At 36.6% G+C, this 17,369-nt stretch overlaps 1 protein-coding gene across 1 annotated transcript in view; it reads left to right on the top strand.

The window, feature by feature from the left end:
• DCC (DCC netrin 1 receptor) overlaps nucleotides 1–17,369 on the top strand; it is a 769,602-nt gene that overhangs the window by 661,936 nt on the left and 90,297 nt on the right. The window contains exons 19-20 of the mRNA XM_059139941.1: nucleotides 1,845–2,039; nucleotides 6,960–6,992. Coding sequence (XP_058995924.1) covers nucleotides 1,845–2,039; nucleotides 6,960–6,992 — 228 coding nt within the window. The remainder of the gene's footprint in view (nucleotides 1–1,844; nucleotides 2,040–6,959; nucleotides 6,993–17,369) is intronic.

The raw sequence follows: 17,369 nt of genomic DNA, 5'->3' as shown, positions 1-17,369 counted from the left end.
CACTTTTTGACACTTTCTTTTTACAATTACAACAACTTCTTTGTAGAAGGAGTCAAAAAGGACATATGTATGATGTTACATTTTATGTATATTTAAACAAATGTAATTCTGATGCCAGAGTGTCCACTGGAGTTAACAATCCCAGCCCTTATCGCCTAGGAGAGGAGGTAGTTCTCATTATTTGACAAGTTATGGTGAGTAAGGACAAACATGAAGTAGGAAAAAGATGAAGGAAAAAAAAATTGAATGTGGGGAAATGGACATATAGGTACAGAAAGGTTCTGACAAATCAATGAATTTGTCCCAAACTCTGTGGTTATGGAAATCTCTACAGTTAAGACTTCAGTAACAGATTTAATATTTTCCAAACACACCAAACTCATATACCCAGATAAAATTGTATGCTTTCCCTAAGACCAATTTTTAAGGCTTTGAATGTTGTAGTAGTATATTTTTATTCTGCATCTAAGTTCTCAAGTTTACACATGCACATATACACACACACAAGATCAGTTTTGCCATAAATACCAGGAAATCACTTCAAATACAGTTTAAAATCATCAGAACCTGATGCTTGTACCTTCGATCGTACTTACTTGAATGCCAGAACTATCATTTTTAAATGCGTAACTGAATACTTTTTACAAAGGGAAAAAAAAAAAAAAACAGCCAAAACACAAAGAGGGCTCAATATTTCCTTCCCACTTGACAAATCAACAAAATCAAGAATACATGCAGCTGACCTGGGGTGAGAACAATTCTCCAAACTTTCAGTGTCATTGGGAACCTACAACAGCCCACGAAAACTCTACGGTTGCACTAAATGTCACAAATGTAAAGCATCAGTGCTTACTGGCTAAAGGATTTCATTCAATAAGTGAGTTTCAATACCTATTATGTGAAGACAATTTTATTGGTTTCTCTGAAGAATAAAAGGTAATATAAGATATGGCTCTTGAACTAAAGGAATGTTTTTATTCTTTTGAAGAGATAAGACATGCACATAATAAAAGTTTAAAAAAAAAAAAGGATCATCATACCAGGGTCTTTTATTCAGTACATGTGTTTTTTGGGGGACAAGAAGAAAGACTGCTCTGACTCAAAAAATACTAGATTTTATTGCTATTGATCATGGAGGCTGAGTTATAAATGAGTCATAAACAACTCCTTTGTCCAGTGATATTTCACAATCTCTTTTGAGATCGAGTATTCCAATTTTAATATTAACCAGAGAGTCCTACAACCTTTCAGTTTTACAGAATTCTTTATCTTGTTTTTTTTTTTTTTATCTTTTACTGAGCTCTCTGCATCATAAGACGTTCATAGTTGCAGCAGCAGCATCTCAACAAATACCAAAAATATTACAGATTCCACATATATACTAATGCAATGATTCCTGACCTTGCTTGAACACAGAAATCACCTGGGGTGCAGATTGCCAAGGTCACTGTTAGCCTATTATAGTATCTATTGCTGTGTAACAGGATAAACACAAATTTAGCAGCGTAAAACAACACATGTTTTTTTATCTCAGTGTTTCTGTCAGTCAGGAATCCTGCACAAGATTTATAGGCATCAAAAATACCCATATTTTTTAAAGATGGCAGATACTGTTATTTTGAATGGTCTGTTCCATTTTCAGATTCTGTACATGAGACAATGATTTGTCTAATCTTTGCAATATCAAAAAAAATTATTACTTGATTCACTGAATACTGTAGTTTATAGATTGTGAATGTATAATAATCACTGCAAATCATATTTAGGAAAACATGCGTGTTTAGAAGCAGAAGCAAGCATGTGGTGAGCACGCTAAATACAATTGCATTCATCTATTTGTGCAGCTTACATCTTGTTTTACACCTTGGACAAGAACATACCAATTGACGACTGGGTGATGGAAACAATCAGTGGTGATCGGCTTACTCACCAAATCATGGATCTCAACCTTGACACAATGTACTACTTTCGAATTCAAGCACGAAATGCAAAAGGAGTGGGGCCTCTCTCTGATCCTATCCTCTTCAGGACTCTGAAAGGTTTGAATCATTTCCTACTACAGCAGTAGCTTTCTTTTCCTGTGGGATTGTTGTAAAATACGGTGTCTGCATTAGGTACTATCTTTGCTTTCTCTGTTGGCAACACGACAATGGACATTCAAAATAAATTAAAATTTACTGTTTCATACTGAAAGCCAATGTGTCAGAGAAAAATCTATTGTGTTATCACATTTTCTGCCTTCAACACAAGGCAGGTATATTTAACTTAACTTTTTTTTTCCCCCATTTATAATCCTTTTGGAATTTTGTATTGATTTCATGTGTATTGGTTCTATTAAAAATATATTGAAACTTTTTAGTCTTTTTATGTAAGGAAATAAAAACTAAAAGGCATTGAATTAGGTGAATGTCATACTACTGCCAACTTTCAACATTTTCTTTGAGGAACTATTGTCCTTATATATAAAAAGAAAATTTGATACAGCAAGACAGAAAATCTCAAACAAAATGAATGTGTTTATTTTAAGGACCTAGGATAACAACAAGGGGGAATAAAAAGTCTTACAGTATGATTACGAGAAGAAAACACCCCATGCTTGCAAGAGTAAAAATAGCTGCTCAATTCAAGCATAGTTAGATGTTCATACAGAAAAAAATGCTGAGGCCCTAGAACAGTGACTACATCAAAATAATCTTCATGTTAGTCCTTACTATTTTAGAACAGTATTATTTTTCTGGAAGACAAATAGTTTCAAGAGTCTCTATTATTTGGCAACTGAAAAAAAATTGAATGTTTCATAGCTGATATTTAAAGATGTATACTTAGGCATGTTATGTGTTGTTTTAAAGGATCTGTGACCACATTCTGTCTATCGTTAGATCTGGCTGAGAAGCTGATAATAGATCATAGCAAACTGAAAAATTAGAAACATGAAAATGGTTGACATTTTCACCCAGGTGCTTGACATATTAAGAGAAGAGTCTTAGAATAATTGTATAGCCATTCAATTCCCCTAGGAACGGTACCCTAATAAATAGTGGACTTTTGGATTCTGGGAAGGGAGCTAACCATTCAAAGCTGGACTTGGTAACAGCTAATCTGAAAGTTTGCCAAGAACACACAAACAAGCATTCAGCCTAAGCCTTCGTGACAGTACTTAGCGACAGAGTAGAAGTTGGGAGGGAGGCAGGAGGAAATGAGCTAATCTTCTCTGGGTTTTCAGGACTTCATGTCTAAATCGGGTTTCACTCTAAATGAGCAATCGAAAGGAAACTGGTTATTCATTTTGTGGGAGCATGAAATGTAACTAGATACCATTTCACAAATGCTTCCTCTTTATCTATAGACGAGTGCCAGATTAATTTCATGCTCACATTGTGTGCCAACTAGAGATCTCAGGGAGGGTTTAAGATGACTTAAGGCATCCAAATGTATTAAGCAGCAGAGTGATGAGTTATCTCAGGATTCACAGGCCCACACTGATAACCATCCTGGAGATTATTTAATGAACTCCCATATCTCATTTGGTACTATTTACCTTAAGTACCCTAAACTCATCTATGAAATGATGTTCAGAACTGAGAACAAACTCAGGAATTTGTTATGTTGCAATAATTCACAAGCATTATTTCTAATATCCTGACTTGAATGTTTAGTATTGTTTATCCTCAGTATATCTTGCTCAAATAATAGACAATTAGATTTTAAAACAAATCTTGCTCATATGGCAAACCAAGTTTCAGATGTCTTGATTGAATTCTAAATTATTTAGAGATACTGATCTTGCCCATCTTTATAAACAAATGACATTGTACACGCATGCATCCTACATGTTACAATAGCAAATATTTTTAAGGCAAATAAACTACTCTTAAGAGATTTGAAGCCACAGTGAACCAAATCTACACTAAACACATCACATCATGCAGTTTCCAGAGCTGCTTTAAGACATAAGGCCTCTGTTCATCAGAATGTAACTTTGTTTGACAGCAAGAAAGGCTCACATGTTATCCTGAAGCTGAGAAAGCTCTCAGTAGTCTACTGGGTAACAGGCAAGTGTTTCATTGCAAATCATGCCCCAGGCAGGTGTCTACAAGCTTCATTCTTTCATACGCAGTTTTTGCAAAGACAGTAGCATTTTACTTCTAGAGACTAGAGGGTTGTCTTTGGTTTTAGTCACAAGCACGAGACATATAGGAAACTCAGTCCATATTTATTGGTTAATGAAAAGGACAGTTACAATTAAAAAGGGATTAAATTACATTACCCTTGTGTACATGCATGCATGTGGTACATCTGATTGTTTCTTTGGATTGTTAATTAAAAGAATCTTGAACTTGATTCTCTGACCACACAGGACTCTACAAATACACATCTCCCATCCCCAAATATTCCCTATTAAGATAACCATACACGATGAAGCCCTTGGGAGACGTACAAGAGGCATGGCAATCTCTGCCTTTCACGTGGATTGTTCTCTTGGGTAAACTGAGCTTCTCCACGTTGGCCTGTAAAATAATAGGAAGAGAGGATGCTTCTGCTGAAACAGACCAAAGTATAATTCTGTAGTGGGATGGAGTCACCTCTTACACACAAAAAAGCAGAGTTTTCAGCAATGGAAAGCACCAGAGTATAGTCTGTTCTCTGGGCATCTTTAATCATCATTCTGAAAGGTACATCTTTCCCATCCAAGGATGTAGAACTGAGAGTTCCATACCAGAATACAGAAAAGTTTTACTCTTCACATTATTTTTGACAAAATAAGTGATTTTCTTGACAAATAGCAGAAGCAAATAAAAAGCCAAGACTCGAATTATGACACTTTTAAGCAATTATTTGTCTGTAATAAAAACTAACTTTTAGGATATGTTTTATCCCTGTTGGAAATAGTCTTTAGTTGATAACTTTCTTGAGACACTCAAAATTTCTCAAGTTCTAGCCAGTCCAGATTACTAACAGTAAAACAAATCCAGAAGGTAAGAATGAGGAGGACATTGTTGCATATAATATACATTTATTTGTCAATTGATAAAAATTTTCTTAAACTGTAGTGATGTGTATATGATTACAGATGAAGGGAGAAATGAAGAATGAAAATGAGACGAGATTGATTTTCTTCTCTCACTCTCTCTCTCTCTCTCTCTTTTTTTTTTTGGATGTCATTCCAAACATATCTCACCTAAATATGATATCCTAATTAGGGTAGTTTCTCAAGTGTGTCCTGGTCTGGCTACCAAACTTTTACCCTTCCTGAACTGCACAGTCACATGTGATCTTCACAAGCCCTCCTCATTCTTACCAGATACCTGGTTTGGCACGTCCTACAACATAGTATCCTTTCTCAAAAACTATGATAGGATTTCAGTGAAAACTCTATCCCTGTCTATAAACTACAGATAACACAGTTGCCTATCAAAAACACCTTTCATCAATAATCCCCTAATACTGTAATAAAACAGATCTTGAGAAGTCATTAGTCTTTAAAGGGAGATAGGAGAGAAAATTAAGATAAAAATTAAGTTGTGATGATTAGACTAAGGAAAAATTAGGTTGGACGGCCTGTGAATTTAAAAAAAAAAAAAAAAAAAAAAGGTTTGCTAAATCTCGAGGAGCCACAATAACATTTATAAAACTTATTTAAAACTGGTAGAATCTTAATATAATAAGCACTCTTGTATGTTTAGTGTTTTCCAAAGAGTCATTCAGAGTTCAAAGTCCACTACTTATTAAGATAACCTTTCTTGGTCTACCCTTTCTCATAGAATATGTTTACATATTATTTTAAAATGAAAGAAATGGTAAGTGATAGGAATTTGTAACTAAGTTTAGTATTTGTCCTTCTATGAGGTGACATTCATAAACCCTGTTCATCTGAAAGGGGTATTTATTAACAACATCATTTTTTTTAGTATTTTCATTTCTGCCTATTCTTTTGGGAAATGATATGTATCCCATCAATTAAAGGAAGGACTACCACTTCTAAGACCTTTGCTTTATCTTTCAAACAGTAATGATGGACTTGCTAAGAGACTGCCACCCAGAATGAGAGAACCGGGTGCTTAGGTTATAGGTTGCTGCCCATGGGAAAAAATTTCTCAAGTTATAGCCAGTTCTCTGTGTGATTTTAACTGAGACATATAAAGAAGCCAACAGCAAGTGTAGTAGCCTACATGTCAAGTTTAGTGCAATTGAGTTCAATAAACCCAGAAGATTTGAAGCTCAAAGAAAACTCATATATAGGGGAAATAATTCTAAGTGATGGAGACTGGCAAAGATCTACATTGGTCAAAACGTCCGATCACAACTTCTGTAAAAGCAAAGATATTATAGATTTACCTCCTATACAGTTATATTTGTTTAATAGAAAAGAAGCTACTTAAAAATTTTTTTAAGATATTTTTTAAATTTAAAAAAAGTCACCTTCAAGGACATTATTCATAATGCACCTGAAGTTGTGAACAAGTAAGAATTCCTTCACAAGGTCTAAAAATTTATTAAACCATTTAGATTAAAACTCATTTACAATATTCTATTATTTTACCCTATCTATGTGAGAATTGGTTAAGCTCTCTGGTTGAAAAAAAGAAAAACTGAAGACAAGAAAATAGCCTCTTTACCGTATTTAAAATATATGGGTGATAATTACTTGGTGATCACATGAATTTTTATGTATTGTGTTTTTAATTAAACTTACACGATGATCTTTTTGGAGTTGATGTGTAGAAGAATAAGACAAATAACATATTTTTAAGAACATGTATAGCGAAACCATTTTCAATTTTTCTTCTCTGACTACTATTTAATAGAAATAATCACATCACTCTTGGCTCCTTATCAATTTGATTTCAACAGGGCTTTAGCCTTGATATGAAAACTTGCTAAGAAAACTGTCGATTTGAAGTGTCAGCTTCCTTGCTAGGAAGTGTCAATGTCTAATAATATTTCTTTTTCCCCCACAGTAGAACACCCTGACAAAATGGCTAATGACCAAGGTATGGCGGCTCAATCTGTCATCTTTTCTCTCCTTAAATCAATTCTATCTGTTAGAAATGTCAGTCATTATTTTGTATTCCTTTTTTCACCTGGGCCATACACCTGATGAAGCATTCGCTGGCGTGATAATTAATCTTGTTAATGAAGTTCTGTTTGGCTGAAGCTGCAGGTCTGTTGGGGAAGATGTAAATTTTCTTGAGAGGAAATTGTTTTGTCTCTATTCTGAAGGACCAATTAAAATGTCAAGCTTCTTTGTATGAAATAAATTTTTAGTCTCTGTCTGCACTTCTGAATAATTCACATTAAGTATAATTAAGCTCAGCATAATTTTCAGGCTGCTCTTACACCCTTTCATGAGCTATGGATTAAAGTTCTGTAGCTCCACAGAGAAAAACCATAAATCAAGTGTGCTTTTCTCTACAGTGAGCTTCTTTTAATAAATAAAAACAAAGTTAGGACAACTTTTTTAGGGCGTTGCTATTGTTCATTTTGAAGCCAGAAAGCTTTCACTCAGTGAATCAGATGCTGGTTTGATTCAGAGCATTTTATTCTCCTTCCATTCTTTTGCTAAAAGCTGATTCACGTAGAGAAATATGCATGGCTTTACACAAAGGAAAGTGGTGACAAATAAGAGTTATCCATCAATTCACAGGTAGATAAGAATTTGCTATTATCATGATTTGCAGATGGAAAATTATTTTTACATTAAAGGTAATTGGTAGCATTCTAGAGGAGAAAAAGAATAGCTTATGAGTGGTATTTTTCAGCTCGTTATATTCTTTAAGAAGGGGGAATTGGGACGTATTTGCAACTCGTGGTGTAGTTGGTGATGTCCAGATTTTGTCCATATTTGTTGGCCCAGCATCTACAGTTTGTGTCTTGTGTCTCCTGCTTTGGACAGTCTGTCAGCAGAAACTGCTTGTTTCTTAGAAGGTATCGTGTCTTAGAAGGTACCATCTTGTAAGTTGGAGGGAGCCATTCTTTTCAACATGAATACTTTTTAATTTTTAAATATTAAGCAGCTGGATATTAAGGCTCACTAACAGAAGACTGTCTACACGAGTAGCATTTTATTTAATTATTCTGTGTTCAGGTTTTTCCTTGGGTCCTTCTGTCATACCCTTGCTTCAGAGAACATGGCTGGGACTTCACACATGGAAGTAATAAAAATGAACAATACACAGAAATATCTACCCAGAGTTCACATTTCCATTAATCACCTCAACCTACTTCCTGCTTATTTCTACTTAAAATATTTTTGTAAGATCAATATCTACTAAACGGTAATATTTGTCAACTATTTATGATGAATTCTGATCAGTTAGCCTGTATTTACTTTGGTAAATTAAATATTAGTGCTGGCTAGATCCAAAGCTGGAATAATTAACTAGCAGAAGTGGTGTTACTATTTCATTCATTAAAGTGATTACAACAACTTTGCATAGCCTTCTTAACTTAAATGAATTTAAAACTTCCACAGGCAGATAATTCCTAATTTTTGAAATTATATTTAGAGAAATACATAGAGAAAGAGAGAACATACCAAAAAATGTTTTAAGTCAGTGAACCAGATGAAATGCTATATTACTGGCCACTCAAACAATGTCATGCCCAGGTTTCTGAACAAATGGATTTTGTTGCTATTTTTCAGTTAGCTGTTTTTTTTTTTTTTTTAATATGATTTTAAGCTACCAAATGTATATTTTGTAAATTGGTCCTTTTATAAAAGAAAAAAGGAGTAAATTATTCCCCAGTCCCTCTGTTCACACACTCTCCATGGATTTTCCTCAGATTTTCTTATCAATAGTGAAATCAGATCTGTTATCAGGGGAAAAAGGAATTCCCAAGAATTACTGCCAGTGTCTTGAGTCTATTAATATTATTTGGGCAATTGTCCTTTTTCTTCATCTAATACCGCTTAAAAGATTCTTTCACTTATTATACTACTTGGTGCCTTATTCAATCACAGCTGGGATACAGTTGTTCAAACTGATAGGTTCTAAATTTTACATCAAAATCAAATCACTTATAAAATAGAGAGGAACTGACAACAGATAATATAATGATTATAAATAAGATCTTTAAATTCTTACAAAGAAAACGTGTCAATTTTGCTGGCCATCGAAATCTCTTTGTAAATAAAATCAGTCTTCTATGTTGATGACCGTGTAGAAGAAAATTAACCCAGATTGAAGATCCTTCTAAGATTAATGAAAATAAGAGGAAAATGCCATTCTGAATGTTCCCACTCTTAGCACAGAGCCAATCATTTGAATATGTTTTACTGTGCCCACAGTTAGACCTATTTGCTGCTCCCCGTTGTGAAGTGATCCCACTGTTAACATCTGCAAAAGGCACTGAATTTCTTTTGAGCGTAAATTCAACACCCCGGGTCAGAGTGAACCTTGCAAAGATGAATCCTAAATAGAAAAACAGGAGGTGGAATGTAATTTATCTGTGAGAGAGGAGGAAAAGTTTTGATTATTTTAACAAAGTATCTTTGTAGACTTTTGACACAATTACTTTTCTTGGAATCTGAGATATGTCCTAAGGAACATAAATGGGAAAACAAAAAATCAGTTGCATTTGAATCAGCCGTGATATGAGGAAAATATTTTCTCCTGAGTAATAGCAGTAGTAGTCTGAAAATGATAGACAATTTTCATTGAACTCTTTTTCCCTTCGTGTAGTTATAAATTGATTATATCTAGCATTTTCTTATCTCTCTAATCTCAGCCTCCTCTATAATTCCCTGGTTTTTTGCAGCCCCTTATCTCTTGCTAAACATCCTAATTTTTTTCTCTAGTCTCTCCCAGGCACAAGTGGCCAATAAGTTTGAAGGTAATCATGAGATTTTAGAGATTAACCACAGAATTTAATTTTTAGGAAGGTCAGGTAGGATAGGGAAATTATATGGCCTATGTGAAGTGAGTTCAGGGGACATAGAAATGCTTTGCTTTTTTCCCCTTCTTTTATTTTTCATATTTTGATAAGAACCCTGTCAATTTGTGTGTGTGTGTATGTGTGTGTGTGTGTGTGTGTGTGTAATGGCAAAATGAACTCCTGTGAAGCCCTACCAGTGTTTCTGTTTATAGACTTCTCATTTGAGCCTCACTGCTATCCTATTAAGTTACAACTATTGTTCTCATCTTGGCAATGAAGAAAATGAAGCTCAGAACATTCCAGTCCCTTGTCTGTAGACACAGCTAGTAAGGAGCAAGGCCATTCGAACCCTGTGGTTTTTAACCAGAGTATGTTCATCCCATGTTCGTATATGGACACATAACTGACCACACACTCCTGTTTAACATGTATTTATAAGGCTGCTGCATCTGAAGGTTGTGTATGGATATCTTCCATACAACTTTCCTTTCTCCATTTCTGTGAATACTCCGGAGAATAAAACAGCTTTCACTCTGGGGTCATCTTGTTCGAGGGAAGTCACAGCACTTAAATAGGTGATCGTGACAGTCAGTTGTCTCGGGAAACACAGAGATGGTGCTAATACCACTGCCTCAGCCAGCTCAGGCTTCTTATACAAAATGCCACCGCCTGGCGGGATGAAACAACAGAAATCTGCTTCTCACAGTTTTAGAGGGTGTAAGTCCCAGATCAAGGTGCAGCCACGTTGGTTTCTGGTGAGAACGTTCTTACTGGCTTGCAGTGAGGTGTCTTCTGGCTGTGTCCTCATATGGCAGAGGGAGAGCCGGCTCCCTCATAACTCTTCCTCTCAGATCAGGGCCATACCCTTGTGACCTCATTTGGCCTTAATTACTTCCACAGGGCCTCACACTGAGTGTTAGGAATTCAGCATCTGATTCTGGGAGGTGGTGGGCGAGCACAGTGCAGTTCACAGCATCCACCTTCAAAAAGAAAGCTGCTCTCTCACTCTCGCTGATTACCTCCCCAGGGTTTCAGATGCGGAGGCAGAAGGCGGTGCTTTGCCCAAGGTCGCACAAATGTAGTTGTGGGCAGAGGTGGACGCCAACATGTTTCTCTCGGACTCCTAGAGTGTAGTGTGTCCACTGTAGACTGCTGCTCTCTACATGAAATATGTGGCTCTTTGGTCTTCTGTAATGAGCTGAGTTTCTCACAGAAGCATTTATAAAAGCCTCTGTCTGGAATTGCAAAGAGGGATAGCTATGACTATAAAATATAACCAGTTCTCAGAAGTGATAATCATCTGACCCAGCTTGTAACTTAAAGGATTGTTTTTACATCCTTGTATTCTGTTTAACCCCAAATGTTCTTCTCCACTTCGAGGTGTCGATGTGTAAAAAGTGGTCATTCTAAACATGAGCACAAATGTCTACAAGGTCATGTGTGTTTCCATGTCTGCCCACAGAGGGTGTGCAGAGTAGGTGTTAGGGTCCTGTCGCAGGACCTGAAAGAAGGCAGAAACCTTTATGAAATGACCTGTGTCATGGCTGAGATGAATCAGAAACAAAATGCTGACCACACACTCTCAAGTGTCTTTCCCTCTTCATAGCCGGCAGAGCTGTGATCTAAAACAGCAGAGCTACCAAGGAGATGGAAATTCACAGGTCAGTTTATAGATCTAGAAGCAGGTGACCTGCTGAGAACTACCCTCCCACCAGGAGAGAGAATTACTCACTTCTGAATCATGGTAACAGCTGATAATACCCAGCCATCAGCACGCAGTGGGTACTGCAGGAGGGGTGGAATGGGTTTGGAGACCTCAAAGTCTAGTGCCGTCTTGCCACTGTGACCTCCTGTGTGACTTTAGGCATGTGATTGACCTCTCTCAGCATCCTCACCTGTCAAACAATGACTCCTGCCCAAAGTATCTTTCATTTTCTTTCAAGATTTCAGATGATCAAACCTGAGGACTGGTGTTAGGTTTAAAAACCCAGGCATAGCGTCTTCACATAACATAGTACTTCACATTTTTAGCATTCCCAGGATGCATCATTCTTCTATGCACTGTTCATGTGCTATCATGTCCTCCTAAAATCCTTCCAGATATAGAAAAGGAGACGCAGAGATGCTCAAACTTGCCCAAACACTCACAACATGTAAGAAGAGGTTAGCCCGAGATACAGACCCCGGCTAAGTAATTGGAGAGTCTCTGCCCTTAACTGCTGTATAATTTCTGGAAATGCAGTGAGTTAATTGGTTCCTGCTTCGTTATCAAGAAAGTTAAACCTAAATGGCATCACCATACGTTCACCTAGTTTAAAGTTCTTTGTCTGTCCTCAGTAGGGTATTCAGGCGAAGTACTTAACACTACACCTGCCATTTTACACCTCACCGGGTTTAATCTCATGAATAAACAGAACGTTAATTGTTTCCAATTTCAAGGAAATAGGGCTTTCAAGGCAGTCTAGTCAAGCTTGGAATTTAGTTAATGTAATCCAGACTTTGCAGGGTTTGGATTACACCAGCCAGGGTGTTGTTTGAAAAATTGAAGCCTTTAGCACCTTTCATTGGGAGCTGTTTAAATGAAAATTAAAACCTCTTTTTACCCTATTACTGGGCGGGGTGTCAACCACTTTGTTATTCAGTAGCTGCTACACCCCCTTGAAAGAGAGCTAGTCTCACCTGTGCTGTTCTCAGGTCCAAAATTTTGCAATTCTAGAAATTATGATTATGGTATAAAAGTGGGGGGGGTGAAAAATGAGTAGTGTGCTTTTGATAAAGGGTTGAGGTGCTTCTCATGCTCCCAGCAAGCAGTCAAGTAGCTGCCTAAGTCAACCTCTCAGGAGCTTTTATGTTTCAATAGGTAACTTTGCAAGAAAACACATACTAAGTACTCTTTAGAATTGATGCGATTCATGGCATAATTGTAAATTTCTCAGACCCGGAAGATAGACAAGCCCTCCCAAAGATTTCTTAATAAGTTGTTTTTTTTGTTTTTTTTTTTTTTTTTTGTAAGAACCACTCCACTGCTGACTGTCCTTTGCTGTAGACATTAGCCAAATACCAGGCTCCTGGCTTGATTTTTCTGCCCACTACGTTAGACCTGGACTCTGCCTCTTCAGTTTTCTTTCCAAAACAGATGGCTCACCAATGCTTATGGAGTAAAGACAGTTCTTTGACATCGAGACCCCAACTGCCCTTTTCTAGCCTTAAGACTAGGTCATCCCTCTACATACATCACAGTCTATTAGCAAAACTGTATAAATCACTCTGAGAAAGGTGCATTTTCCCAACTCCATGCTTTTACTGGTACCATCCTCTTAGTTGTAGCAATACTTTCTCCCTTTCTCTGCTGAGTCAGGTCCTCATCTTCTAAGCCTCCCTATCCCATTGTGCTTTTTTCCAAGAAGCCTTTCTTGCCTTTTCAGTCTTTTGTTCTTCTGTATGTCCATAACACCCAACTAATTCTTTGCTCTGTTCTTCATTTCTTATATTTCACTATTTATATTCCCAACCTCTGGACCAGGTTGTAAATTCCTTGATGGCAGAGGACTCGTGTGATTCACACTGCCATCCCCACATCTCAGTCTCTAATTGAGAATCTGTCATATTGTCGTTGCCTGGTAAGCACTTGTTGAACTGAATTATGACACACATCTTTGAGGAAACAGTCACAGAGTAATCTGGAAAGAAAGACTTTACCAGCTGATCAAAAGTGTAGTTGGGACCTAAAATCAATAATGCTCAGGGTTATGGACACTGTGTATGTTACTGATCTTGGGGAAGATGAAAATGATGTGAAAATATGTTTTCAATAAGGCAAAAATATCTTGAATACTCATCTATCAAGTTAAAGCTAAACTGGAAAAGAAGTTCTCTTTCATTCAGAAAATGGTGGTCACATTTGTAGATGAGTCTGAACTCCTACGCACCTTTCTTGATCTGTACCCTTCCTGTCATTTCCTGTTAACAAAAAATTTATTTTTCTTGCTTTTCCCTGACGGCTTGTAATTCTGAGTAAAGAAAGGAGAAAAATCAAAACTAATGTTGATAAGGTTTTGAAATTTCAAACACGAAGTATGAAAAGAATTGGACTCCTTTTTTTTTTTTTTTTTTTTTTTTTTTTTTTTAATTTTTTATTTTTTACACTCCTTTTAACAGCTTGTTGGTAACAATGTACCTAGCATTGTGCTGGTTGGGGTGAGGCATGAGACAGAAGTACAGTCCGCTGGGTCTGTTCTCAAGAATCATGCAATGTAGTTAGGAGGAATATATAAATACCCCATCCCAACATTAAAAATATGAAATGTGAAATTAAGTGGTACCATCTCATAAATAAATATATATATATATGATATACACACAAATACATACACACACACATATATACATATATATTTATATACACACACATATATATACACATATATATTTCTATATCTACACACACATATATATACACACACATATATACATATATATTTATATATCTATATCTATATCTGTATCTTCATTGTAGGGTTTCATATGGGCAATCACTATTGGTAATAACAGAAAAGACCACTTAAACACAACACTGGACTTTTGCTCTATGGGTAGAACTTGATTCAACACTAATGATTGCAGAGGGAAAGATTACCTGAACCTTTACTTAGAGAAATCCTAGAATTAGAAAATCCAGATGCCAAATAGTTGCTCATAGAGTGAGGATCTCAAGGTGCATCCAGGGAACAGTTAGGGCCACTTTGCAGAATAATGCACAGTGGTAGGGAGAAGGGGAGAAAGAGAGAGAGATAAATTGGTGATACTTTGCTCTTTCCCTTTGATCTGACACAGCAGTTCTCTGGCTTTCCTACTTTTCAACACATCAAGTATCCACTATCCACACTGGGCACGGAAGATCAGCATGCTCACCTCCAGAACCCTAAAAACCCCATTCATTCTTCGCTGCTGTTGCCAAGCATACCTTGCTTCTTGGTGCTGGGTGGGGTGGGGAAGAATTATGTGGAATAGGAAGAGGACCTAAGTATCCTGATCTTTGAAGAGTTTTCCTAGCCTTATGTGCCCACTTCTGCTCCGCCTTTTCTGAACTGTCACATTTACTTGTCCCAGTGCTCAACATGGTTGCTAACTGAACTATTTCCTTTTGCTTCCAAAGTCTATCATGTCCTGTGTGTCCTATTGAAAATGAAGCTACCACTTCAAGTCACACACCAGAACCAACTTTGAGAGATGTTCTAATTTTTATCCAACTCATGCCCAGTCCTTCTTTTATTTATTAATTCACCCACTAATGGTAAAATCATCAGTCAGAGTCAGACCTATTCAGCTGCTTAAAATGAGCTTACTTGTAAATCTTTCTGAGTCACGGTTTACTCACCTATAAAATGGAACTAAAATGTCTGCCTTATGGATTCATAATTAATATTATTCTCATACTACTTATTACCACAGTCTCTTACAATTCATTCTTCACACTCTGCCACAATACTTTTTCTAAAACACATATTTAATTGAGTTACTTTTCTGCATAAAATATCTGCAATGGACCTCCATCTTTTACAAGATAAATTCTAGACTCTGATAGAACATATAGGTAATTTTATTATTTCATGTCTGCCTATCTTCCTAAGCTTACCCACCTCACTCTTTTCTGTCTGAACTACTCATCTTTTAATTCCCAACTCAGATGTCACCGCTAAAAAGTCTTTCATCATTTTACTAGGCATAAATAGTCAATTGTCCTGTTTTTCCCTTATGGCCCCTACTTATAATATTTTTAAAATTTTTGGCCGTAGAATATAGTTATTCTTACTCAACATTTCCCCCCTTTGCTAATTTATGAGCCTTTGCAATGTTCTAGGTATATCCCTAATACCTAGAACAGTGGGTCTATTCGATACTTTTTTTTCCATTTTATTTTATTTCTTTTCAGTGTTCCAAAATTCATTGTTTATGTACCACACCCAGTGCTCCATGTAATACGTGCCCTCCATAATACCCACCACCAGGCTCACTCAACCCCCTATCCCCTCCCTTCCAAAACCCTCAGTTTTTTTCTCAGAGTCCACAGTCTCTCGTGGTTCGTCTCCCCCTCCAATTTCTCCCAGCTCCCTTCTCCTCTCCATCTCCCAATGTCTTCCTTGTGATTCTTTATGCACCAAAAATAAGTGAAACCGTCTGGTAATTGACTTTCTCTGCTTGACTTATTTCACTCCGCATAATCTCTTCCAGTCCCATCCATGTTGATATAAAAGTTGGGTTTTCAATACATTTTTTGACTACATGGATGGAGCATGAGCTGATACATGAATGAAAAATTTTGTGCTCCAACAGCGTCATTACTTATATATACTAGCAGTGCAACTAGTGTGATCCTGGCATTCTCGTGTTTTTCAACTGTAGTTGCAACTTCCTGACATACAGTCACTTGGAGAAGAAAGAGTTTTCATGCTCTTTTGTTACTTCTCCTTGCACTGCATGGTAACATCACTCAGAAACAAACATATCTCAGACTGCCTTCGGGATAAGCTTGTAGACCATCCATGTAGGGGAGACTTCCATGATCATTCAGTAGATTTGAGAACTGTTGTTCTTTCATAATCCATGAAAGATTCTTCCTCATCTTCCACATTTTAGTGAGTGAATGAGCTAGCTGAAGATGTAGTCATCCAGGAGAGTGCCCATGTTTAGAGAAACAGGAGGCTTTTTAGATTTTGATTAAGGCAAGACCACACCTAAAAGGGATGTCTTAGACCCATATGTTGGCCATTATTCCAGATATACTATAGACAAGAATGCATATAAGGAGAGAGGAGAAAATTCCATAATCACCATATGATTGATATATATATATATATTTTTTTTTCTTTTCTTCTCATTGGCTGACATCTATCCTCATGGAATTCAGATACCAGAGAGTCTGGGATATTGCTGCTTTATTCTGGTGCTTGCAAAGGAAGAAGAATGCAATGTTTGCAAACTTTTTTCCTACCTTAGAACATTTCTCAGGCAACTCTTCTTTACCTGTCAGTTGCCACACTGCAAAGAACTTCAGGAAGTCAGGACCCAAAATCAAATGGAGATGTCAACCAAGAGCCAGAAATTAGAGGTTCATTTATTGAAATTGTTTCTGTCTATGATGACTGCAACTTCCATTTTGCACAGAAGTGCCCTGAATAATACCCAGATCTGGGCATAATTGATCATAGCATGCTCTTTCATTCTTAAAGTGGCCTGGTTTTCATAACTGTATGGTCACCCAATTCATATATTTGTCTGTAGAAAAATAATCTTAAATTTTAGATTGATTTCTAAAGATTTTAAAAACGAATTTGCTTTTCCTTGTATTCTATTCTATCCATATTTTATTGCATAAAGTCAGAAGTTCAAACTCCAAAAAAAAAAAAAGTGCTTCTCATGGTCAAGGAAAAGATGGATAGATGGATAATCACATACACGGTTCTCTTATGTTGTGTCTAACTCAGAGTAGGTCA

Source organism: Mustela lutreola, chromosome 11 (assembly GCF_030435805.1).
Source record: "Mustela lutreola isolate mMusLut2 chromosome 11, mMusLut2.pri, whole genome shotgun sequence".
Taxonomy (NCBI): Eukaryota; Metazoa; Chordata; class Mammalia; order Carnivora; family Mustelidae; genus Mustela; species Mustela lutreola.
The sequence above is the reverse complement of the archived record's forward strand: the minus strand, read 5'-3'. Positions and strand labels throughout refer to the sequence as shown.